This window comes from Hirundo rustica, chromosome 7 (assembly GCF_015227805.2).
Source record: "Hirundo rustica isolate bHirRus1 chromosome 7, bHirRus1.pri.v3, whole genome shotgun sequence".
In the NCBI taxonomy this organism is placed as follows: Eukaryota; Metazoa; Chordata; class Aves; order Passeriformes; family Hirundinidae; genus Hirundo; species Hirundo rustica.
The window spans coordinates 13,102,499-13,126,751 of NC_053456.1; the positions used below are offsets into that span (position 1 = coordinate 13,102,499).

General features: G+C 40.0%; 1 protein-coding gene across 1 annotated transcript in view; it reads left to right on the forward strand.

Annotated features, from left to right (window-relative positions):
• CNTNAP5 (contactin associated protein family member 5) overlaps window positions 1-24,253 on the forward strand; it is a 270,985-nt gene that overhangs the window by 102,107 nt on the left and 144,625 nt on the right. The window contains exon 4 of the mRNA XM_040068846.2: window positions 19,343-19,490. Within this exon, the coding sequence (XP_039924780.1) occupies window positions 19,343-19,490 (148 nt within the window). The remainder of the gene's footprint in view (window positions 1-19,342; window positions 19,491-24,253) is intronic.

Genomic DNA, 24,253 nt, shown 5'->3' on the forward strand with positions numbered 1-24,253 from the left:
TTCCTCATTTTAGTGGGAGCACATCGACTTGAAATTGGCTGGGGGTGCAACAGCTAAAGGTGTCACTTAGTGGCATTCATTTGGAAGTACACTACACAGGAATGCTGAATTAGCCCTCCTGCTGTGCGGCCCGGGATGAGCTGGGGCTGAGTGATTGTAGTGTCAGGATGAGAAGCAGAAGGAATATAATTTCTGTGGGTACCTCTGTGGGTACAGAACAGGCTGGGCTGTTAGTGGAGAGCACTTCTGAGAGGAAATACGATTTCCTGGCTGTCTCTAATAATGGTAAATCTAATTCATATTTTCATATTCATTGCTGAGTATTATGCAGACTTGGCAGGTTGCTAAGGACAAAACAGAGTAACTGTAAGATACACGGGCACTGAAGCACAAGGAATTGTAAAATCATAGATACCAGGAAGCAGGAAGTTTGTGGGATAGGTGGAATGCAGTGAGCACACTGCTGTCTTGGAAATTTTGGTGCCAGGCTGTAGCCTGAAAGATTTTTAGGTGCTGTTCAGTGTGAGGTGTCATATTACTGCAATAAATTAGAGACATTTTCTTGTACACTATTTCAAGGGATGATGGAGGGTAAAAATGTTGTGGAAAAACTCATACTATGTGTCTGCATTTCTGCACATTGAAGAATTTAAGCTGTCCCATTTAAAAAAAAAAAAAAAAAAAAAAAAAAAAAAAAAAAAAAAAAAAAAAAAAAAAAAAAAAAAGTTTGCTGTCCATCCCCTCAGCCTACCTTAGTACCTTTCAATACAACTATTCACCACTAAAGGCAGTTTCAGCAGTATTGCTTCTTTTCTTATAGTAGACTACAAGAGCATCTTCGTTATCTGCAGTGTGAATTGTTTTAGTAGGAAGCTACTTTGCTACAGTATAATTTCTTAAATTGCATATTACTTTAACAACCACATCCACCCAAAACATAATGATTGTGACTGAAGAAATACAATTCTGAATCACAAAGTGGAATGCACAAGGGTTTAGATGCAAGTGACACCAGTGTTCATTCTGCATATGTACACAGGAGTTGTGATTGCAGCAATAGGCATTTTGTTCTGTCTGCAGCAATGCCAAGGCAAGACCAGGCTACATGGGGCCTTGAGTAACATGGCTTAGTGGAAGGTGTTCCTGCCCATGGCCGTGAGGTTGGAACTAGATAACCCTCATAATGGATAATCCATTCCGACCCAAACCATTCTATCATTCTATGAAACCAAAATTCAAGTGTACGTTAAAGTATGTCCCAGTGAAATGAGCAGAATTTCAATGATGAAAGAATGTCTTGCTGAGAGTCATTTTAGTGACATTCCTTAATCATGTTCTCAGAAGGTGGTATTTCAGCAGCTGTAGCGTGGGTTTGTGAGAACTGTTGTCCAGATCAGCAGAAACCTTGAGAGGTGAGCTGGCTTTCTGCATTCCCAGCGGTGTGTTAACCACTGCTTGTTGCTGAACAGCGTCCTTCACTCCTTCTCAACCATCTTGCCTTGCAAATCCAAGATTTGGATTGAAAATGATTGCAAGAGCTTCCTGTAGCAAGCAGGCAGAAAGCCAAGGACTGGCAGAGCCTCTGTGGAGGGCTGGTGGAGAATGTTGGGTTAGCATGAGACAAGTCTGGGGTGCAGTAAATGCATCAAAAGCCTTGACAGTGGTTGCTGCAGGCACATCTGAAATGGCTTTTCTAGTCCTGGGTAATGCTAGTCAGTCATCAGAGGGAGTCTGATGGGCAGAATTTTCAGTGACCTAAACTAGCAGTAGGGCAGACTTGTACTCCTCAGCAGAGGTATTTGACTCCTCAGTGTAGGTTAGGTAAGGTTTTTAGGAGCTGAGGAGCTTTGATGACAGCTGTACACCACTTCCCACACATGCCCACTCTCCCCCAGAAAAGGCGAAAAAAACAAAGCTCATATTTCCAAGCTGACATCAGTTATGTTCTGATGAGTTCATAGTAGGACGGTTAGTAATGCATTTAAGAAACAAGATATGGTCAAATTATTTTTTCCCAATTTCATTTTTGTTTCTTGTTTTAGTCTATTTAATATTTAAAATGAACAAGCACAAGAAAACACAGAAAAAAATTGGAAGGCTAAAAATCAAAAAAAAATCACAGAAACTTTCTACTTACATAATTCAATTAAACACATTCTTCCCATGATGCATTGAGGAAATACATTATTACAGACACAAAGCACTTTGTAGTGTTGTATTATTAACTCCTTCTGGGGCCAGATGATTTTTCTGCCAGATTAGAAGGAAGGAGCAGTAGGATGTAATGTCAATTAAGCTAATTGCTGTGGGTCTTTCAACATTAGGGCTTAGGTGCATTCCCAGAATGGGGATACAAAAATGTCTGCATTTAGGATTTCCAGATCTTTGGAGAGAGTTTAAAATTCCCTGGTGAGAGCTGTGTGCTCATCTGCCTGAGCAGTAAAAATAGGCTATTTTTATTTAATTGGATGGTGGAAAGCTAGAGATTTTCTCACATCAGTCTGATGGCAGATTCAAGATTTTACATATGTCAAAACAAAGCCATCTGGATTTGTTTATGTTGCAGTTAGTCTTTTTCAGGAGTCCAAGTGGCTATTGGAGAGCCACTTACAGCATCAGCATAACAAACAAACATAGGTCATGTTACAGTCCTTTCCAGTTTCTTGGGTCTTTGTGGAGAACCCTTTGCTTACACATCTGCAGAATGAGTGTGTGTTAGCCAAAGTTGTAGAAATGAAGACAGGGTCATAAAAAGTCGCATCTGAACATATGAAATCATACTAGTTAAAAGACTGAGTCCCAGTTTTAAGCATTCTCATCGCCTTGTCTTTTTTCTTCAATTCTTTCCCCTCTCAGTCCTGTCGCATTATATGGGCAAAAAAAAATATTTTTTGCGTTTACAAATTCATGATTTATTCAACAGAAGATTGAGGGTTTTTTAGGGTGTTTTACATAAATAAAACATTTTATTTCTGAGTTTAAAAAAGAAAACCAAACAAAACCAAACATAACAGAAACCTGTTTTAATTGATTGAAGGCAATTAACAATATTGATTGCTCAACCCGCCTTCAGTCCAGTTAGGAATGGTTCATTGTGCAAATGATAAATTAAGATGGTTTGTGAAGTTCCTGGTGGAGCCTTGATTTGAGGTTATGATTTTGTAACAAATCATGACAGAGCAAAGCTATCAAATGGTACTGTCTCTCCTTTAAAGAGACCTCCAAGTCAGCTGGCAAAGCCTTTTCTATTTGTCTAGGGGGACAGCAATCTCTGTTTTATGGTACTTCAGGATGGGAATGGCTTAATAAAGCTCACGGAAAGAAAAACTAATGCATAAATAAAGCATAATTATGGGATCGCCAGTACAGGTTAGGTTAGTAACATTTGTTAACCAATGGGTCCAAAATCTTCCAAGTCCACTTCAATTTAATTGTCTTTATTTGTCAGAGCTCACAGGTATGTTTTTCTGACCCTGTGCTGTTATTTCCTTTGTCTAGAGTAGGGCACAGATCAACTCACACATTGTCCTAAGCGCCAGGCATGGAACTTGCTCTATGCAGCGCATGAAAGTACTTGAAGCAGTTTGTATTTGGGGTGATCTGATTGTGCCTTGGGTCGTTGTGGCAAGGAGGGGCAAAATTTGTGATTTTTGACCCAACTGTGATGAAAACTAACACTTAGGGTGATCTTAGAAGTAGACCATGTCTTTTCTATTTGCCTCATGGTACAAAATTAAAGAAAGAAGGGTTCGTCCATTTCAAATGTTCAGTTCTATTTTTCATATGCATAATGGGAGCTCTCATGAGCATTAGGAGTGTGTCCTGGCCCTCCTGATTTCTGCCAGCTGCTCTCCACTGGGTAGGGGAGGCTGGTAGTGTAGCTGTAAGACCTGGAAGCTAGAGTGTCCCCCAGACTGTCCATCTCCATCTGTTTAGATTTGGAACTGGAAATAGTGTTTGGATTGAGAACCTTGGAGAAAGTCAGCAAGAGGGCTGCCAAGAGGGTGCTTCCTGGTGGCTGAGATAAAGCTCTACGTTTTGGAGACTCGGAAGATAAATAAGTTGCTGGGATACAGCTGAACTTGTCTAAGCCATGGCAGAACAATGGCATAAATTAGATCTATTAAAGAAAGGTGCTGCCTTTGTAGCATCAATTTAGTCAAAGTGTGATGGTGATGATGGATGGGTCTTCGTGCATCTCTTTGTGAATCTTTCCCACCCCACACACACCCTCTCCCTTTCTGCTTTCTCTGTTGGACAGTGTTTTGGTTTGTCCCAACGTAACAACATGGGGCGAGTATTCCAGGAAGAGCTTTCTGGGTGCTTGCATAATTAAAATATTCCAGGAATGGGGGAGCTGAGATGTTCACAATTGACTTGGTGCACACTGGCCAGCATAAAGGTCTAAAATGCTGCTGGAAACTGGGCCAACTGGCCAAATTGGTTTCCTGAGGTTGCTGACAACTTTCTGGTGAATCCTCCCATCCTTTGCCCCCTCAGGGACACACACAGGGTACATCCAGCCTGAAGATAAAGTTTTTTTTTTTTTTTTTTGGTAAGAGCTGTCTGAGAATGCTCAAGTAATAATCTTCAGTTCTTTAATTCTGGATGAATTTGAGGCCGAAATGTCTTTTTAAAATAATGAATGTATTCTGAGAAGTTAGGGTGTCATTAAAAGGGGCACTAACTTTTTTTTTTTTTTTCTTTTTTTCCAGTAATGTGGATGTCCATTCAGATACTGAATCTTCCTAAGTGTGATAGAGTTTGTAAGGATGGGTGACGAGGAGGGAGGGGAAAGAAACTGATGGATGATGATACCAGGTCTGTGTTTGATTTCCAGACAACTTTGCAGTTATGATCCCTGGGACTGACTAGTCAATTTATGGATAAATTTTCTCTTTGAAAAACTACCTGTGTCAGTACTGGGATTTTTTGTTTAAGGAAAAGGATCTTTTTGGTGACATTTTTCAAAGAGAAACTTTAAAATTAAATTACATTTTTATTGTTTTTCAGATTTCTCCTGTTCAGTATAGTTATTGTAAAATAAGCCAATGAATAAATAGTTCAAAAATAAAATTAGTTGGGTTTTTGTCCTTTTTTTTTTTTCATTTATTCACAGTTTCTTATGAAATGTCACCAGCTTCAAATAAGAAATTTCCTTAATATGTTTCACTGGGGGAAAAGGAATAGATGTTTTTCAGGTCTTCTGTCAGCATATACTTTGAGACACTGAATAATTACGAATCTCAATATACCCCTTTATCTAACAGCTTATATGTTTTATTAGTTTTGTGGTTTCTGAGGTTTTGGTTTTTTTATTTCAAGGGCTGGTGAAGAGATCAGTACAATTTAGCAATAGATTTGAAAATTCATAGAGACAGGCCTAGAAATCTGACAAGAAAACACATCTAGAAATCCCTAGTAAAACAAAAGCTGCTGGGTCCACAAGTTTTCTGAAAATTATGTTTGGTGATTGGCTTTCATGTTCTAGTAAACATGAATAATAATTCCCCAATCTCCTGCTATATCTGTTATTCATTATTTTATAGCTCCATGTTGTATTCTACTTCAGACATTTTTTTTCAGGCTAAAAAATCTCATTCTGTTTAATCTTTCAATATCCTGAAGATATTTTATATCATTGGCCTACTTTATGGCTGTTTGCTATATTTTTTTTCCAATTCTACTGTATGTTTGTCAAATGGAGAGACAAAAGCATCAAAGTTTTCAAGTTGGGGGTCACATAACTGTTAATATATAAAGTAGTTTCAGTGCTTTCAGGATGGCTCGTTCTCTTCTTTTTCCTGCAATTCCTAATAACAACTTTGGGTTTTGGGCCATTTTTGAGTCCTGAACTGATGTTTGTATCCAGCAGTTTACAAGGCTTCAGGATTCCTGAATGACAGTAGCAGATTTCCAGCCTGTTTCAGATGGGGCATGTGGTGAGGATGATTTTGTTTGTGTAGTGTGGTGCATTACATTTTCTGATCCTCTTTATTTTCCATTTTACTGCCTGATCATTCCACATCAGTCAGATCCTTGTGCAGCTTTTCAGTCAGTCTCTATTTTCACAAGCCAACAACCTTTGTGTTAACACCGAGTTGTGCTAGTTCTCTGTACTCTGTGTTTTCTTCGATATGACATTTAGAAAGCCAGAAATAGCATAGATCAGACTAGACCCCATAAATGCACATTGTATTTTGTCATATATGAGCTTGGTTTGGTTGTGGTTGGTGGTGTTTGGTTTTTTGTTTTTTTTTTTTTTTGGGGGGGGGGGGTGTTGTGTTTGTTTGTTTGTTTGTGGTGTTCTTTCTTTCTTTTCTTTCAGTGGTTTTCGACATAAGTTGATGGAAGTGCAAGTGCATGCTATCAATTATAGCATCATTATCAATCCATAAACTGATTCCTTTGAAGACTAATAATAAATTTGTAGGGTCTGTATTTCTTCTTAAAAAACAAGATGTCTTTTAGTCATTATATAATGATCTGCTTGTTTGTTTTTTCTGATTTTTCGTATTCTCCTAATTTATGGATTTATTCGTAAGTGGGTGTCACGGTCTGTCTTAAAGCCTCTTAAAACATGCCCCTACATTTCCCACCTTCTGTTTCTTAGCTAATGAAGTACATTTCCATGATAGGATAGTCATCACAATTAATAGTTGAGCAATTTTATACTGAATTTCTAATTTGTGGTAGAATATTAACTGAGCTTAGTAGATTTTCTCTAGTTTTTTTATATGCTAATTTGGTACTTCAATTTAAAATAATTTTATCACCCATAACTGAAAAAGAGCCTAGAGATGGAAATACCCTAAGCTGTACCCTGCTCTCATGAAAAGAATTAATTCACCATCTCAGTGATGGCCTTGTCTTTTTCAAGGCTGTCTTGCGGCATTTTTGTCAGGTTTTTTTTTCTTATCACATGTTCAAAAAGGTATTTATTACTGGTTTTTATGTCTTATATAAAATGATTTAAATTTTTTAAAGTTCTGTGTTATGCTGTTATTCTGTACTTACAGAGCTGATCCCAATTTCCATTTTTATCCTTTAATTGTGACTTCTTCTTTGGAGGAAAGTCTTCCTACTTTGAATAGCTTCTCAGTCTCTGATTTTACCAGATGGTATTTACTTCTTTCCCTTTTAAGAAATTTGTTTTCAGTGTAAGCGGTTTTGATTTATTTTAAATCTCCAATACGATGACTTTAAAATACTTATATGGTTCTCAAAATATTTTATCCTATTGTAGCTTTTATTTTCTAATTAACAAATTCTAGGTTTTATGTTTTTTCTTTCTTGAAGTTAATCTCGACTTTAAAATAATATTTTGTGTACAGTTCTTCATTTGTGTGTTGAATTACAATTTTGTGTGGAGAGAGTGTTGCAGGGAAGCTCCTCAGCACATTGTTTTCATCCCGGATACTGGTTAAGTTTAAAGAACACATTGTGTCTGTGTGTTTGGTACCTTGCCTGCCATCTCCAGCAATTACACACATCTGTTCTCTAGAATTTGGAGTTTAAGACAATAGGACAGTTACACTCCCTATTCAGGCATGACAAAGCCTTGTCTCAGTTCTCTATCGTCTTGGATCTTTTCTTAATGCCTGATCTACCACTGAGTGAAAACATCACTTGGTCATGTTTTTGATAGCCCAGACATAATACACTAACGTGGGAGAATTTCAATCCATAGAGATGCTAGAGTGGTCCATAATAACTCATTGTCTCTATTGGCTTCTAACCTTTCTTTTAAACATAGCACCTTTCTTTTTACCAGTGTTTCCCACTGCATCCGTACTTACTTTGTACCATTTGCTGCCTCCTCGATGTGGCTGCTTTCCTCTCATACATCTGCTGGGATGTGCTTTTGAACACACAAGGCGTAATCCAGGTTAGTTACACTTCCAGAGTTAGCACATGTGTCTTTGACATAACTATAGAGACCTGTATTAACAGGCTTGGCCTAGATTTCCTGAGGCCATGCTTTACTGGTTAAAAGGAGTGCATTTTGTCCATTTCTCTCCTGTAGTCAAGTGTATGGACTTTAGCACAATTCATTCCTCACTAAATCACATGAACGCCAGTATGGGGAGAAATTGGACCCTTTGAAAATGCTAATCTGATGCTCTCCAAGGATACCATATAATAAACAATCTGGGAGCCTGTGATATTGCTGCATTTTCCTTTAGTCATAATGTGTTGATTTAGTGGTGTTTTAAAGAAGTGCTGTCAAAGCTGTGTCTTCTCCACATGGGTACTGGTTCAGGTGTTCATTAACGCTGAACTGCAGAAACTTGGTGAGTTCAAATGTGCATGGGACTGTAGCATTGATGCAGAAGCACTTGAGGGTATGTCAGCATCCTTCTTTACTAGAAGTTAAATTTTGTATTTGCACACCTCTCTTCTGTTTGCCAGAGAAAAAGCTCATCTTTGAAAACTGAGCTGCGAACGTACATCCTAGCTCAGCTTATTATTCAGGCCTTGCTGTGTGCAAAGGGTTTGAAAGGAAATCCTGTAACAGGTTAATTTTCTTCTCTGTGGGTTGCATTGTCTAAAAACACTTGCTTCTTTCTTCCTTTCTTTGTTACTTTTCAGGGTGTAGCTACTCATACTGCTTTCAGGATAAAAAGAAAAACACCTTAAGCACAATGCCTTCATCTTAATATTTTCAAAAAATGTTAGGTGTTCTTATTTTTTGTTCTAAAGATGAGCTCTTTCATAGATCCTATTCATGGATCCTTTCTTTCACCTATGATCAGGAGATAAAAAGAATAAAAGAGCCCCGTGTGCTAGATTTCACACTTCAGGAGAAGGACCGATTGATTTTCTCTCTCCTCAACTCCCTCCTCTTTCCCATACTTCCCCTGCTCCTCAACTCCCACCTCTTTTTGTCATACTTAAATGGAAAATATTGATACCATTGGAGAGGTTTCTAAGATTTCTAGTTTTTAAGTGTTTGCCTAGCTGTGATTTAAGGAAAAACTGTATGGAAGTGAAAGGAAAAAAGGCAACTTACAAAAAGCAGCATCACATATCTTGCTATTAGAGAGTGCCACGAAACAGGTTCTCTAGGATGATCCTCCTTGGGGAAAGGACAAGAATGAAACTATTATTGAAGGTCCTAGGGACAGTCCAGTGTGATGCATCCCATTTTGCACATTTACAGAAACAACCATTGCATAGAAACTCCTCTTGTTGACAGAAACTATTTCCACCTTCCTTCCCGTGTGTTCATCCACATGGGGGTAATGCTTATTTCAAAATCTGTTTTTTACAAGCACTGAAATTTCAAACTCATTGAGAAGTTCCCATGATCTTCTACTTTCTAAAATAAAAGAAGTAGAACAGTTTTTATCGATGGTCTGATGTGATCTTGGGCCTGCCAAGTGTATCACGACTCCATATGTCCTACCATAACAACAGTAACAGGTGTTACTTGTATGCCAGCAAAAATTACACTTCAGAGTCAGAATTTCAGGCCTCCTCCTTGGATCACTAACAGAAAGTTACTTTTTTTTTTTTTTTTTTTTTTTTTTGTGCTGTAGTTTAGAGAACATCATGAACTTCAGAGCCTACTACTGCGGATTGTTTGGTGGGGTTGTCGTAATGAAATGTGTGGTCGCATCTTAATGGGCAGATATGCATTTGGAAGACATTGCACATTTGCCTGCCAAGATGCCATAAAAGCTCAACTTACTCTATTGCAGGAGGAAGAGATGTGGTTTCTTTAAGTCGCTTTAGTGTCTTCAAGATTAATTTAATGTGGTTCAATGATGGACCTCAATGTGAAAGTACAATGAAAAGACTCAAATGTAGGATGCTACAGGCATTACAGTAATGGATTTGTAGAAGGAAAATATGTCAATTAAATTTACCCTCCTGTGGTCGAGACAAGTCTGTGTAACTCACTAGGCCAAGACTAAGGCCAATGTACATGAGCACAGTTTCACTGCTCGGAGGGGTGGGATTGTGGCTTCATTGCCACCTACATGGAAGAGCAGTAATGGATAATAGTCTGAGGGCTGTACCAGGCTGGGAATTTTCCTGGTAATGTCCTTAATCCAGGCCCCAGGGAGGGTGCAGGCTTCCATAAGAGGACGATCTGTCCAGTTTACTAAACCTTCTGTTCCTCTGAGAAGGGAGTTGCCTACTACTATAACCTGTCTTTTCTTCCTTATGGAAGTTGCTATGGGGCAATGTTTAAAGTATAACAAAAAATGTGTTTGCAGGCACCTGCATTTCAGTGTTTCGTCGAACACTCGAGAAAATCAAGCCTACCTATTTTTCTTTTTTCACAGGATATTACTTCACTGATCCAAATGCAAATGCTGTCAAACTTTATAACAGCAAACTAATGTGAGATAATGAAGCACAGTATTCATCTGGGGTCACTGTTGCATGGAGTAACTAACACCTCTCTGGTGTCATCTTCCTGGATCCGTCTGGCAAATTACAACCAGAGAGCTACTGAGTGTACAGCACTAGCTATTTAAATGTACTTTGATGAAGCTAAACACAGGGAAGGTTCCCAGAGTTCCCCAACACTGCCAGACATAAACATATTCACTGCATTGTTAATCTCACTAATTTAATGTAAAGCATGAAGGTCTCCATGAGATTTATGCAGAACAGCTGAAATCTATGATTAGTGTTGGCAGCAGAAGAGCATTTTCAGTCTGTTGGCTAAGGTTAATCTAGTCAAGGTACTAGGGAAATATTTACCCTTGTTGTGATTTAGTTTAAAATACTGTCTTTATGTAGGATTGCCTTTAAGATAAAGTGCAGGAGGCTGAACAGAAGCAGGAATTAGCTGCCGACTTTTAGCTTAGACTTTTAATTTACAAGTTTAATTTTGCTTGCTTCTTGCTTCCATTATTTATTTATGTAGCAGTGATAATATTAACAGCCGTAACAGCTTCACCTCCAGATGCCTCCAAAGACAAAACTGATTTTAAAATCTAAAGGTAGGAATCCTTTCTCCATCAATGAAATGGAATTTTGTGAGATGCAACTTCATAGATGTATGCCAATGGTGTCTCAGCATGATAAGGAAATTGCACTTGGTTTATTGCTGGGAAGAAGAAGAAGGGCAACCTGCCCAACTACGGGTTGGATCAGGCAGTTGGTCTACATCTGTATGAGGAAATAGAAAGCATTTCCTCATCCTGGGGTCAAGTGATGTAGCTCGTGTATTATCAGTTTGGTAAATTTGCATTTCTTCAAAAGAAATCACTGTACCCAAGTTGCCTTTTGGGAAAGGTCTCTGGTAGATACAGAACCTCAGACTTTGCAAAGGTATAGTTTGGCAGACTCTGGAAACAGATTGACACTAATTTAAACTGTTCAAAGATCAAACTGCCCATTTCAGTTTAGAAAGGTACTGCTCAAAAAGAAAGAAAAAAAAAAAAAATAGAATTTTCTAGGGGTGAATCAGAACAGGGAAAAAAATGCGCAAAAGGTTAAAAAGTTCTCCAATATTTTGTTTCATTTTCTTTGGTGTAAATAAAAGTGTTTCTCTGTCCTTAAGGAATCCAAGAAACTTAATGTTTCTAACGTTGCCATAATTAAACACGTTTTTAATTTCGATACAGACCTAGTTAGAAAATAATTTTATATAGATTGTCTCAATGTCTATTCTTTAATAATTTTTTAAATGCTTTTGCTTGCAAAATATTTTGATGATGTAAAAACGATAGGTTTTATTGGAAGCGCTGTGATTAGTTCTACCAACTGTCAGCAGAAGGATAATAAGCAGCATCCTTAATATAAATGTAGTTTACTTTGGGCAGTCATCTATCAGTTGTTAATGATGTTAACAGCATTTGTTCCTGTATTTGGAAAGTAACTAACCAGACAGAAAGGTATGAACGCAGTGTAATGGGGTGGATTAGCAGCAAATAGCCTTCTCATTTGAGCAGATCATTTAGGGAAGTGATGAATTAGTATGGACCCCGACACATTGCTGCATCTCCACTCCCCTGCTTGTGCAGAAACTGCCAGTCGCTCAGAGGTGTCTAAATAATGCTCAGGAGCCCAGGTGGACACTGCATTGCTGGAGCACAGCAGTCAGCCCCTCAATGAGTAACAAGTGTAATGCAATCCCAGTAGGACTTCTGCTTGATCAGGGCTCATTTGAGTCCTTGCTGTAGAGGGAAGTTTAACTACCTCTTTGTAGACAATTTTTTTTTTTTTTTTTCCCCTCATTACGGGGTGTAGAGGGATGAGAAGGAAAGCTGTCACTTCTTCAGATAATATGTTATGGGAGGATAATTTTGACAGGTGCTTCTTCTATTTTTTCCCCCCTGCTCCTCCCTGATAGCAGTTCTGAAAACGTGCCAGGGGATATTGTTTCTGAGGTTACTGTCTGACAGTGTGCCAGGGGATATTATTTCTGAGGTTCTTGTCAAGGATGGGTGTTCCACAGAGAAAAATGTAGCTGCTGTTGGGGAAGAAGAAACATAAGCAGAAAGGAGGTTTCTCTTTAAGGAGGTAGGATAGGGTTTAGACTGGCTCGAGTCATAGTATTCAAGCTGGGAGCTGAAGCACAAGTCTGGAAACAGGCAAATCAGCTCAGGCTGTTAACCAGAAATAACAGTTTGCCTTTTGTCATGAAGACCATGGTGCATTTATAGGAAAGAGACATGAAGTGGAAAGAGAGGCTCAGAGGTGACTGATGTGGGCACAACCTGCCCGCCAGCTTTTGGTCCCTGGACCAGGCTGACAGCTGTTTCCTCTTGGGCTCAGGCTAAAACCTCCTTAAATCGGTGGAAAAATCTCCCATTTACTGTCCTAAGCAGGCAAGTTCCTCCAAGTAAATTTACTTTGTTTCTACAGATGCTTTGAAAGAATACTGAAAAAAAAAAAAAAACAAACCCAAAAACTTACCTTTTGAGAAAGAGAGGTAGGAAAAGAGAGTACTTAGGTTTGCCATCCATGTACCAAATGTAGCTGTGTGGTATTGGAAACAGCGCTCTAAACTTCAGCTCTTAAAGGAGCTGAGCAGTCCTCCTTGTCATCCTCTCCTTCTCCCCAGGGTCTGGCCCCCTTATACAGCTAAAGAATTTTTTTAAGGCCAGATACTGTAAGAGAACAACTCCCAAGGGACATGTCCTGCCGTGAACTCCTGAGCTGGGCAGCTGCACTGAACTCACCCTGCAAATGAGGAGGAGCTTTGAGCAGCTCCCAGTCTGGGCACAGGGCAATGCAGATGACAGCAAAGAAATTCCACTGTGTTTCTTTGTGACAAGATATTAACAGTTCTGGCTTGATGTGTTAGGCAGGAGTCTCCATTACATAAGCAAAGCAACATTTTTCACCACTGGCATTCACATGATTCAGAAATGGTAAAATGTTAAAAAACCCTAACTGTTTAAACTTTGAAATTATATTTTAGTTTTTATATCTTTCTGTGTTTTAGGACTGAGCTGAGGTGAAAGGATCAAGTTTCTACAATTGCCTGAACTGAGTTACTTGTGTTTTGCAGCAGAAACAAAATATATATTTTCATTTTCATTGTTGCAGAAACCTGTAGCCACAAACCTGTCCAGGCTAAGGTGCAGCTAGCATGTACTGATGCAGTATAATTTTTCTGTGAAAAGAAACCCTGTAGCATCCCATTAAAATCAGAGGGTGCTGAGTTTATGGCAGTATTGTGTCCTTGTCATGGTAGCCTTCTATCTCTTTCCACGCATAGGAGCAGAGACCTAGGACCCCTGCCATAACTTGGTTTTAGTCACCGGTTTTCCTTCAAACCTGGATTTAGTACCCACAACCAATAGTCCCACTGTGTTGCATTCCAGGCAACAAAAACTTCAGCAGGACTGAAATCTCATTGCCTTTGGAGAAGATGAAAGTCAGAGTTTGTTTCAGCCTGAGAAATGTGAAAAGCTAGGCAATGCTTTCTTCTTCTTCTTTTAGATTCTCATATTGTTTCTTCATTGAAAATTCATGCTTTCCTTCAAGTGCATGTACACTCAAATACTTGGGAGTCAGTCCCCAGGAAGTATGTTCTGGATCACAGAACAAACTCCTAGATCGTGATCTTTCTCATCTGGCTAAGGAAGTTTAAAGGAGAGGATGACACTGTTTTATTCATAAGTACTGCAGTTTTGAGATTTATGACAGTCTTAGCTGCTTTTTGTCTTCCTTTGGTTCCTTCACTAAGCTCTGGATAGCTTGAATCAAGTGCCCTCTTGTCCTTTTCCTTCAGGCACTGGAGACAGCACACTGTGATGTCACGGGTGAGATTTGAAGGTGGAGTGCTCTTTTCTGTGCCTGTACTTCTTTTACTGAAGGTTGAAATGTTGTAAATTGCTAACGTCAGTGTTGTGTGCCCTCTGCACATTTATAATCTGATTATTTTTTTCCCCTCAATTCAGCTCATCAGAGTTACTTTGGCAGAAATGAGAGTATTCAATATGCCTTAAAATACCTCCCCTAGAAGATAGTTAACCTCAGGTCTGCCTGCTCACCGTACAGAGCTGAGGATTGTGCCGACGTTGCTGCTTGCATACCCATTTTGAACCCATCCCATTACCTGCTTGACAAAGTGGGAGAGCTGAATGTGTTCCGCAGAGCCATAGGGGAACCACCTTCTGCAAGTCTGTAAATAAGTTACCATTTGGTGTGCAGAGAGTTCATGCTGGGGTGGCTGAGATAAAGTCCTGCATCTGATCTTATCTTTTGAATTAATTAGGCTTTCATGAGCAGACACTTGCACCCAATTTCCACTTGTGTGCTGGGAGGTGAAGACCAGTCTAAGAGTTTGGCCAAAGGATGAGCTAAAGCTCATCTGATCTCACTGATACGATCTGGCATAGCTCTTAATTAATGCATGAGGTAAAGAAACAAGTGTGCATCTTCAAGGTTGTCACACAACTGTCATATTTCACCACCATTGTGTGTCATTTCCCTGAACTGCCCTTGAAAAGTTTTTGGGATCCCTCTGAACGGGAGAGTTGTAATAATAGCCCATTTACTTGAATCATTGTTTTTCCTGAGGGACTCATCCATGCAAATTCCAGGCAACAGCAGCAGTTTTGAGATTTATGCTTATTTTCAAAGTTTTCTTTTTCATTTAAACTGGAATTCCATATTGTCCTATTTCACTGTAATTCATGAACCAGGTGAGCTGAGCATTGGGAGGAGCGTTGTATATGCTTGTCTCATTGCCATTCTTCCCTGCACGCTGACAGCTGCTGCCCAAGAGGCAGCACTGAGCGGGTCGGACCCTGCTCCCAACCACTGCAGCCGCTCTCCCCTCACCTTTTCATGCCAGTGGGACCTGCCTTTGCTAGCTCATAAAAAAACTCTCATAAAATATTACTGTGGTCTGTGTCACAGCACAGCACTGTGCAGGCAGGCATTGTGAAACAAGCTTGGTCTGAGGGGCAGCCCTGGCCAGCTGTTAACCTCGCAGCTGCTGGCACTGGGGAAAAGCTTTTGCCTTCAAGAAACTGGTGGCAAAATTTGGCGCTAATGGAGCTCTTTGATTTATAAGCCACACTCAGAATGCCAGAGGCAGAATTTCTCATGTAAATCATCCCTCTGTTGTGTTTACAGGGCTTGTTAAAAGACACAGATATAAGTGCTGTGCTCCCTCCCAGAGCAACTGTGTTGCATGGGAAATGCGAGTGCTTTGTTTTCTACACTTGTTTGTCATTTTATTCCTGGGCATTAATCCTTATCAACAACAAGTTGTAATAGAGGCCATTTCTCAAGGGGTCTTCTGCCATTCTCACCGATAGGTTTACTGTTAATCAATATTTGAACCTCCAGGGCTGCAAAATCTGGTACTGCATCCTAGTTTCATCTTCTTTAATGGATGGATTTTTTCTGTGTCAGCTGTGGATCTTAAGTTTTCAAGCGATCGTCTGTGGCAATTGGTATTATTCAATCAATGGTCTGCAGCCCACAGGTGGTCCATAAAGCATCAAAAGATGATCTGTGTAGCAGTGGGAGCTGGAAGGGAAAATCAAAGCAATCCTGAAGGCACACACACAGCGACGCCCTGTCAGTAGCAGCAAGCAGGGATGTGCCAGCAGCACACAGAACCCTCTCATAGGCACAGATCAATGGGTTTAGCATTGCCTGTGGATTTCCTTTCCCCAGAAGGGTCATTAACTCTTTGCATATTAGAGGAGCTTGATAAAAAAAAGTGCTGCAAGGGCTGTATTAGACCTCTGAATAGTTTCTTTTTACCAGTGTGACTCTTTCAGTGTGGGAAGGTTGATTTCACATAGCTGCCCATCAGGTTTGGAGTGAACTGATCTGGAGGCTGGATGTGAATAATTCTGACTCTTGCTCAAGGTGTTGAAGTAAGAGGATACCTAGCAGAGATGCTAGTGGTTAAGCAGTGAGATCAGCTTGCAGTGGGTGGGATACATCTGTGAATCTTTTCCCTGGCAAAAGCACAATGTCTTTGATGGCACAGACAGTCCCTAAAGTATGCTGGACACCCCAACTTATTTCACAGTATTAAGGCATACTTTTTCTTTTGTCTCTTACTTTTCACCTTTACTTTCACTCTAGTCACTGCATTTTAAGCTTTTCTTCAGAATTGAAAGGACTGGAGACTTTCTGTTCCTCCTTTGTTGTTTTTCTTCCTTTTTTATCTTATTAAAGGTGAGACATTTACATAATTACAGAACTCCAAGAACATGAACCTTTGTGGAGCAAACAAACAGAAAACAAGTCTCCTTTATGTATCTTGTATATCCATTAGTGTCTTACTAAAAATGTGAGGGCTGCCACAGCTATGACTGTGGGCTTTACTCTCTACTGACAATTTCATTACTGAGAAGAACAAGATTTTTCACTTGAAATATAAAGAAAAAAATCTCTGAAGGACTCTCTGCTGGAATTTGAAATTGACTCCTATGTGTAAAGCAGTATGAGTAAAATCAGGACATACAGAAGTACTGTTTGTTCCACTCCTCAAAACATATCTGCTGTATTTGGTTAACTTTGAATTAACATCAACAAGAATGTCCATTAAAAAAACCCAACATAATATAGCTAAATTTGAGGTTAGTAAACTGTGGCATAATACTTGTAGAAAACAAGATCTTGTGCAGAAGAAGTTCAGAACTAGGAGGTATGTGAAAAGCAAAGCTTTGAGGACAACTGAGATAACAAATTATTTTTCCCCTTTTCTACCTGATAAGCTCCTAATAGAAATAATTTTACAGATTTGTAATGGATTAACCCCAACCATTACCTGAGGCCTGCGCAGCTGCTCATTCTCACCCCGTGGGATGGGGGAGAGAATTGGAAGATTAAGCATGAGAAAGCTCATGGAGGGTTGTGATAAAGACAGTTTAATGGGTAAAGCAAAAGCCACCCACACTTTTGCAAGCAGAACAAGGAGTCCATTCTCCACCTCCTGTGGGCAGGGAGGTGTTCAGCCATTCCCAGGACAGCCAGGCTCCATCACATGAAACGATGACTTGGGAATACAAATTCCATCTCTGCAAACATCCCCCTGTCCTTCTTCCCCCAGCTCTATGTGCTGAGCATGATGCCAATGGGATGGGATGGGATATCCCTGTGGTCAGCTGGGGTCAGCTGTCCTGGCTGTGACCCTTCCCATCTTCCCTTGTCTCCTCGCTGGTGGGATGAGGAGCAGAAGAGTCCCTGACTGTGCAAGCGCTGCTTGGCAATAATTAAATCATGTCTGCATTATCTGCGCTGCTTCCAGCACAAATCCAAACCACAGCCACACAAAAACTACTATGAAGAAAATTAACTACGCTTCAGCCAAAACCAGCGCACGATCACATGTTTTGAAGGGTGGTTTTTCAAGGAGGTAACTGGGATTGTGAGAGATTTCACTAAAGTTGTTCATCTTCAGAGGCAGGCAATAACAGCAATGAAATGCAAAGAATGTTTTAGGACAAGAGATATATGTGGTCTTTTGCATTCATGACTGGATGGAAAATAAGGCTTATTGTATATAGGAGAGAATTTCCCCAAGTTACAGTTTTTACGGTGGAATGAAATTAACATGGTATTGTTTCAAAGGACTGTGCCTTAGAAATGTTCCAGAATATTGTTTATTTCATATAGTTCTAATAAAATAATTGAATGCTGAGTTTAGTTAAAAAAGAATACACTGAATTTGAGGTTTTACGCCACCTATAATAACATTTGGAAAAAAGTTAGAATGCTTTCATTTGAGGAAAATAATCGAGTGGAGACGAACCCCTAATCTCTTCAACACATCCTTCAACCATCAAAATGAATTCTAGGTCTGTTTTAATGGTCTTATTCCAATTTTGCTCACAATTGCATTGTGTACATGAGTGGTGCCAATCTTTGAACTGCAGAAGCATTTTAAACTGTACAACTTTTTGTGATGAAATTTTATGCTTACAAAATACAGGACCTCTTTTACAAATATGGCTCTCCTTTGAGATTATGTTTTTGTGTGTTCTCTCTTTGGTTTTCATGTTTTACAAAACTGTTAGCTTCAAATTTCAATCCTAGCTGAATTGCTCAAATGTTCAGAGGATTGCAGGAAGTCTGTGATATTCCTGGGCCAATATTACAGATAAGGGTATAAAGATGAATTGAAAATGCTTCAGGCAGGAATACAGCCTTGATGTTTTTCTGCAGGTCTGTCTTTGAAATCCCTCGATCATTCTTCATCTGTGAGAGAATTTCCTCTTGTTAAGTTATAATTCTGACTAGGGCCATTAATTTTGGCTTGCTGTTGCAGGCAATTAATTAAATAGGTAATGAAAAAAATTAAATTATTATTACTGTTTGCATGCTTTAACTCTCTTGGGTGCAAACACAAAATGTTGATTCTCCTGTGTACTTACTCAGGCTTTTATCTCTTCCTGTTCCTTGCTTGAGTTTTCTGTTGGGTATCTGGAAGTACGCTGTCCTGTTCTTGCCAGACTCAGAAGAATTTCAGTGGCTTGTGTCTATCACTTAGTACTTCCATGAGTGCACCAAAGGCTAAATCGAGCCCCATCCTTCACTGTGCCTGTGGGACTCTGAGTATTTTAGGGGTTGATGGAGCATTATAGTGCATGGGAATAGCCTGGGTTGGGAGAAATTGTTTAGCATCTGTAGTGTCATCCCCATCTACAGCCTGCTTTTGTAGTTTTTGTATACATCCCCCGACTCTGCTGAGGTGCTGTGTGTACTGCTGTCTCCCTTGTTTCCCTTCATGAGAGATGCAGCATTCAGAAGAAAACCTGACGATCGATTTAAATAATTTTAAGTAATATTTGAGACTAAGAATCGTGAAGAGGAGAGACAGTTCGCAGCCTTTGTTCAGAGTGCCGCTTTCACCTCTTGTTGCTTCGTGTCTCACCAAAGCTCTTTGTCCTTCCAGGTTTTCACAGGGAACAGCAATGCTGACAGTGTGGTTCACCACAAACTGCTGCACTCCATGAAAGCTCGATTCTTGCGCTTCATCCCTCTGAAGTGGAATGCTGGTGGGCGGATAGGGCTGAGAGTTGAGGTCTTCGGCTGCTCTTACAGTAAGTGGCTGCATCTTAACCCACATTTTGTCAAAGAGCTTTTACTTGGTGCTGGCGGTGCTGTGGAAAGAGTGCAGTAAAAGTTTTATGAGTTAAAATGTAACATGAAATACGTTGCCATTGTTAATTTTTTCAGTAGTTCTTGCCTTTCTGCCCAGGGATGTGCTGCCCATCTCGCTCAGCTCGTGAAGCCTTCTCAGGGCTGAGCCCACCAGAGAGCAATTTTGCTGCTGCTGGGAGTGCCAGGGAGTCAGATGCTGCAAAACCTCCTGCCCACTGGAGGTCACTAAGCTAATTGGGATCTTTATAGGGATATATTTGCCTAAACAGTTAATTTCTGAGCTTAAGGCAAGTTACCTAGTTGTGAAGTGCTGTGGATTTTGCAGTTCTGGTTCTGTTTGAGACTGATGACTTTATAGCTTCAGACTGTAGAGAACCTGTCTGCTGATTTAACTGTTTTTACATGACAGCTTTCTTTGGCCATTCTTAACACCTGATGGTGTTTGAAAATATGGTCTGTAGTGTTTTGGGCTTTGGAGAAGCTTGCAAATGTTGCTGGTTTGGGGACTTTTGTAGTGTTGTAGTGCTGCAGATGTATGACCTATGGCCCTGGCAGACTGTGAATGTAAGGCAAAAGGACTCGGGCTGCTCCATTGCAGAAAATGGAAGTCCCCTCTTGAGGCGATATAAGTCTAATATTTGTTTCTCAGGTGACTTTGTGTTCATTTTTGTGACTTGAGTTGCTACTGGAAATAGGAGAGATTTTGTTGTGGAGAGTTCAGGGAATTAACAGCATTCTACTGATAAATTTGGCGTGGTGTGGCACAAGTCACCATCATGTGACCCCGCTGTACTGGTACATGTCCCCATTTAGCTTTGGTTCTTATCTGTTCTTCCCAAGCACAGGTAATGGGCTGTAACAGAATAAGCATGAAAACTATTTGTGAGACAACCTAAATTCATCTAAGCTAAATGAAAGAGAAGTTTATTAAAGCTTTCTGATTCACATTTTCCTACTGAACAAAGACACAACTCCAGGACTCTCTGGGGCTTTGTCACTGCACATGGATATTAGGGCTGCTTCACATGGTTTCAGAGGAAGATTCTTACGGTCTCTCTGTAGGTCTGTCACATCCATCTAGCTTCTTCTAGATGCTGTTTCTCCACTTGTACAGGCACTGCAGACTGACCTACAACAGCCTGGTGTGGATGCACAGTCATTAGGGCAACAGACCTTTTCCAAGTTTATTAGTGAGTGTCTAAACTGAGAGCTGAAATTCAAAATCAACTGCCCTTGGGGACATAATTCTGAAACACCCAGCTAATCTGTTTTCAAGAGCTTTCTTCTATTAATGATGCCCAAACCTCTGCAGTGAAGAGTACACTCCAAACAGCTGTGTAACAAATAGAACTTGAACTTAAGGAAAATTGAAACTTTTGCAGCTGATTTTTCTTTTTTTTTAGTCCTAGTCCATGTGATGTAGTACATGAGCTCTACTTTCATGTCAGATTGTGCTTGTATTTTCTATGATACAAAGAAGATTTCAGAGTCACTTGAAGGCTGAGTTGCCTTGCGTTATCGTCTAAGTCTTCATCTTTGTCCTGTATCCTGCAGTTGCAGGAAATAAAAGTGCTTGTGCGGAATTAAGGTATGAGATTAAAGTGAGCCAGGAAAGAAATAAAGGGATTCATAAAACTTTTACAGGGTGTTGAAATATTCATTCCGTTTGTATAAATGTGCCATTCACATTTCTCTCTGGCAAATTGCATATGCCAAGCAATGCTTGTCTACAAGTTGTGCTTATATAGTTTCACTGACTTGGCTACTCCTAACCCAGACACACGAGCACTGTACAAAAGATGTTTGATCATTCAAAAAATACCGTCTTTAGTGGTATACTGACAGAATATCTGCTGCAGATCCTGAGCTAGTGTACAGCTACATAACTGCATTTTGTAAAGTTGATAGCAGAGAGACTCATCCACCATGTTCAGTTGCAGCACAAGAACTATTAATAATCTGAGAAAAAAATTAAAAATTACAAAGCTAGTTTCTAGAGACAGGCTGTTGAACAAGGCAGGAAGGAAACTGAATTGAAGAACAAGTATATTGAACATGCACCGTCCTCATGCATGTGTCTGTATGTATGTGAAAGAAGAGATGTGATGCTGAGAGTAGGAGCAGGATCAGCTGATACAAATCCGTCTGTAGGAGCCACCTATGGCTTCCCTGCTGCCTTTTTAGGTGAATGTGACAGTCTTGTGGCAGCAGAAGGCTCTGTTATTTCATCTTTGGCATATGACTCTCCTATGCAGTATTCTCTGCTCGAGGGGTCCCAGGACCACAACCCTGTGGTAACTTTTGCAAGTGCAGCTTTCACTGATGACTGTTTAGTAGGGGCCACATGGAAGGCGTCAGGTCTTGTAGGTCACCTGACAGGTGACACTCTGCCAGGACGCAGCAACAAAACATACTGAGGAGTCCTGCTGTGTGCATTGGATGCCAAAGTGGGCAGCTTAGCCTGTGATGGTACCGTGCTGCTGAATGGCACTTGCTGTTGTTTGTTTCTTCTGGTGGAAATAATTTACTATGAATTTATTCCTCAAGTCTACCTGTCAAAAGAGCTTTCATTTTTTGTCTTTTTTTTTTTTTTTTTTTCCTTCTTCCTTTTTTATTTCACCCTCTATTTCACTGCCAGTTGACAATGTTTCTTTGGAAAAATAAAAAAAACATGTTTTGAACAGAAAAACTATTTCAGATTATGGGTGTACCTGATTCTACCCCATACAGATTGAAGTTCCTATGAATAAAGGACTCCAAGGCTATCATATAAACTGTAATTCACAGATAGCCTGCTAATTGTTTACTTTCTTCAGAAAGTTTGTATTTAAATAAAAATTGATTACGTTTATTTGAAATTCCTGTAAAGGTCTTATCTGGTATCCTCAAAATAGGTACTGAAATAGGAAGGAGATGATGATCTGAAAACATACATTAATGTTTGCTGTTCAGAAAAGGATTGATGATGAGTTCTATGGAAAATTCCATGCAGAAATATGTGTAAGCCCTTGCTGTCCCTTTGCAGCAGTGGCTCCAGCAATGTATTTGTAACAGATAAGCAGAGCTGCAGCAGAGGACATGCTCAGACAAATGGCAAACCAATTGCTTTTGATGCTAGAGATGGCAAAGGGTGACAAGTGTATCTTTATACTTGGGAAAAGTCTTGTTAGCTTAGCACAAGAAAAAAGAAAATTGCTGACACAATTGCTTTTATAGGATAAGATTTATAGCTGCATTGAAGATGCTGATCATATTCTATAACTGGTTAACAACCCAAGGTGCATCAGCAGAATTGGGTGTATGTGCAGTTAACAGGCTGGGATACCACAGGAGAAACAATGATATGGTGTGAGACAGGGTGTCTTCGGAGAGCAGAATTCTTCATTTGCGGTTCAGGACTCTGATTTCTCATATTTTGCTGTCATTGCTTCAGGGAATATGATCTGATATTGTGCTTTTTTATTAAATGATATTTTTACTGGATTCTTTTTCTATCTCTCTTTTTTTTTTTTTTTTTCCCTTTCTTTTCCCCCACCTTTCTTCATCCTCTCCTCTGTCTTGCTGTGAGATAGAAAAGAACTCATTGCAAAGAACTGCTTAATGTCTGATGGTCATTGACCAGTAGTGTTTGTAATCGAATGCATGAGGTAAATACCCAGATGATTGCTTACCCAAATGAAGCAGAAGTTTGTGACAGGGATAAATCTGCGTGGCAGAACAGTCACCTCTGAAGTAGTCACCCACATTCACCCCTTGGGCTGGGTGTCTGAGAGGGAGGTGGGCATGGCTTTAGGGTCATTCAGCCCAGTAAGCTGCAACTGGCCAGGGGACACCCCTGTTCAGACCAGGAGCTGTCCTCTTCCCTTCTGCCAGCAGTTAAAGATTCTGTTCACTGGCACGAGCACAAGAGTGAAAGTTCCTGTCTCACGTGGCAACTGTTCCTAGGGTTACTCCTGTTTTAGAAGATACTTGCTAAGCGTTCACTTTTCCTAAAGTCACTCGGAGGAAGGACTGTCTTCTTAAGTATGGCTGTGCATCTTCTCTGCTGCTGGGAGCAGATTGCTGCACAAGTAAACTCTGCTCTCATACTGCTGCCAGCCTGTCAACAGCCTTGTTGATGAGGACAATGTAGAAAAGAGCCCAGAATGAGTAAAGTCTGTCTGAAGGGAGCATAAGAACACCAGCAGACCGTGCAGGATGAAATCACATGTTGTGTTTTAGTCTGTTATCACTACAGATTTTCTGAGACTGGAAACATTTTGGATCCTCGTTCTCTTGCTGCAAGAGGGTTATGGACATACATGGACTAAACAAACACTAAGCAGGTTTTGTGGAGTGTCTGTTTTTAACAGGAGCCAATGATTTGTTGTCACGCAAACTGCCACTAATGACTTCTGGCTGCCAGTGTTAGCATTTATTTGACATATTCCCCTTTCATTCGTGGCTGTTTATTGGCCAATGTGCTCACAACTGATAATTAGTGGAGCAGAGCTTTTCAGAAACAACTTTTCCTTTGTGATATACTCTGTAAATGTCAGTAGCAGAGCTCTTCAAGAAATCATGTTATGCTGTGGCTTAGTGGAGAGTTAAGAACAAGAACTGAAGTGTGAATTTATACTGGCTGGAGTCTTGGATCTTAGCAAAAAGGTTAAAAAAGGGCCGCTTTTGCAGCAACATTGAATCAGGGCACCCTTGCTCTTGC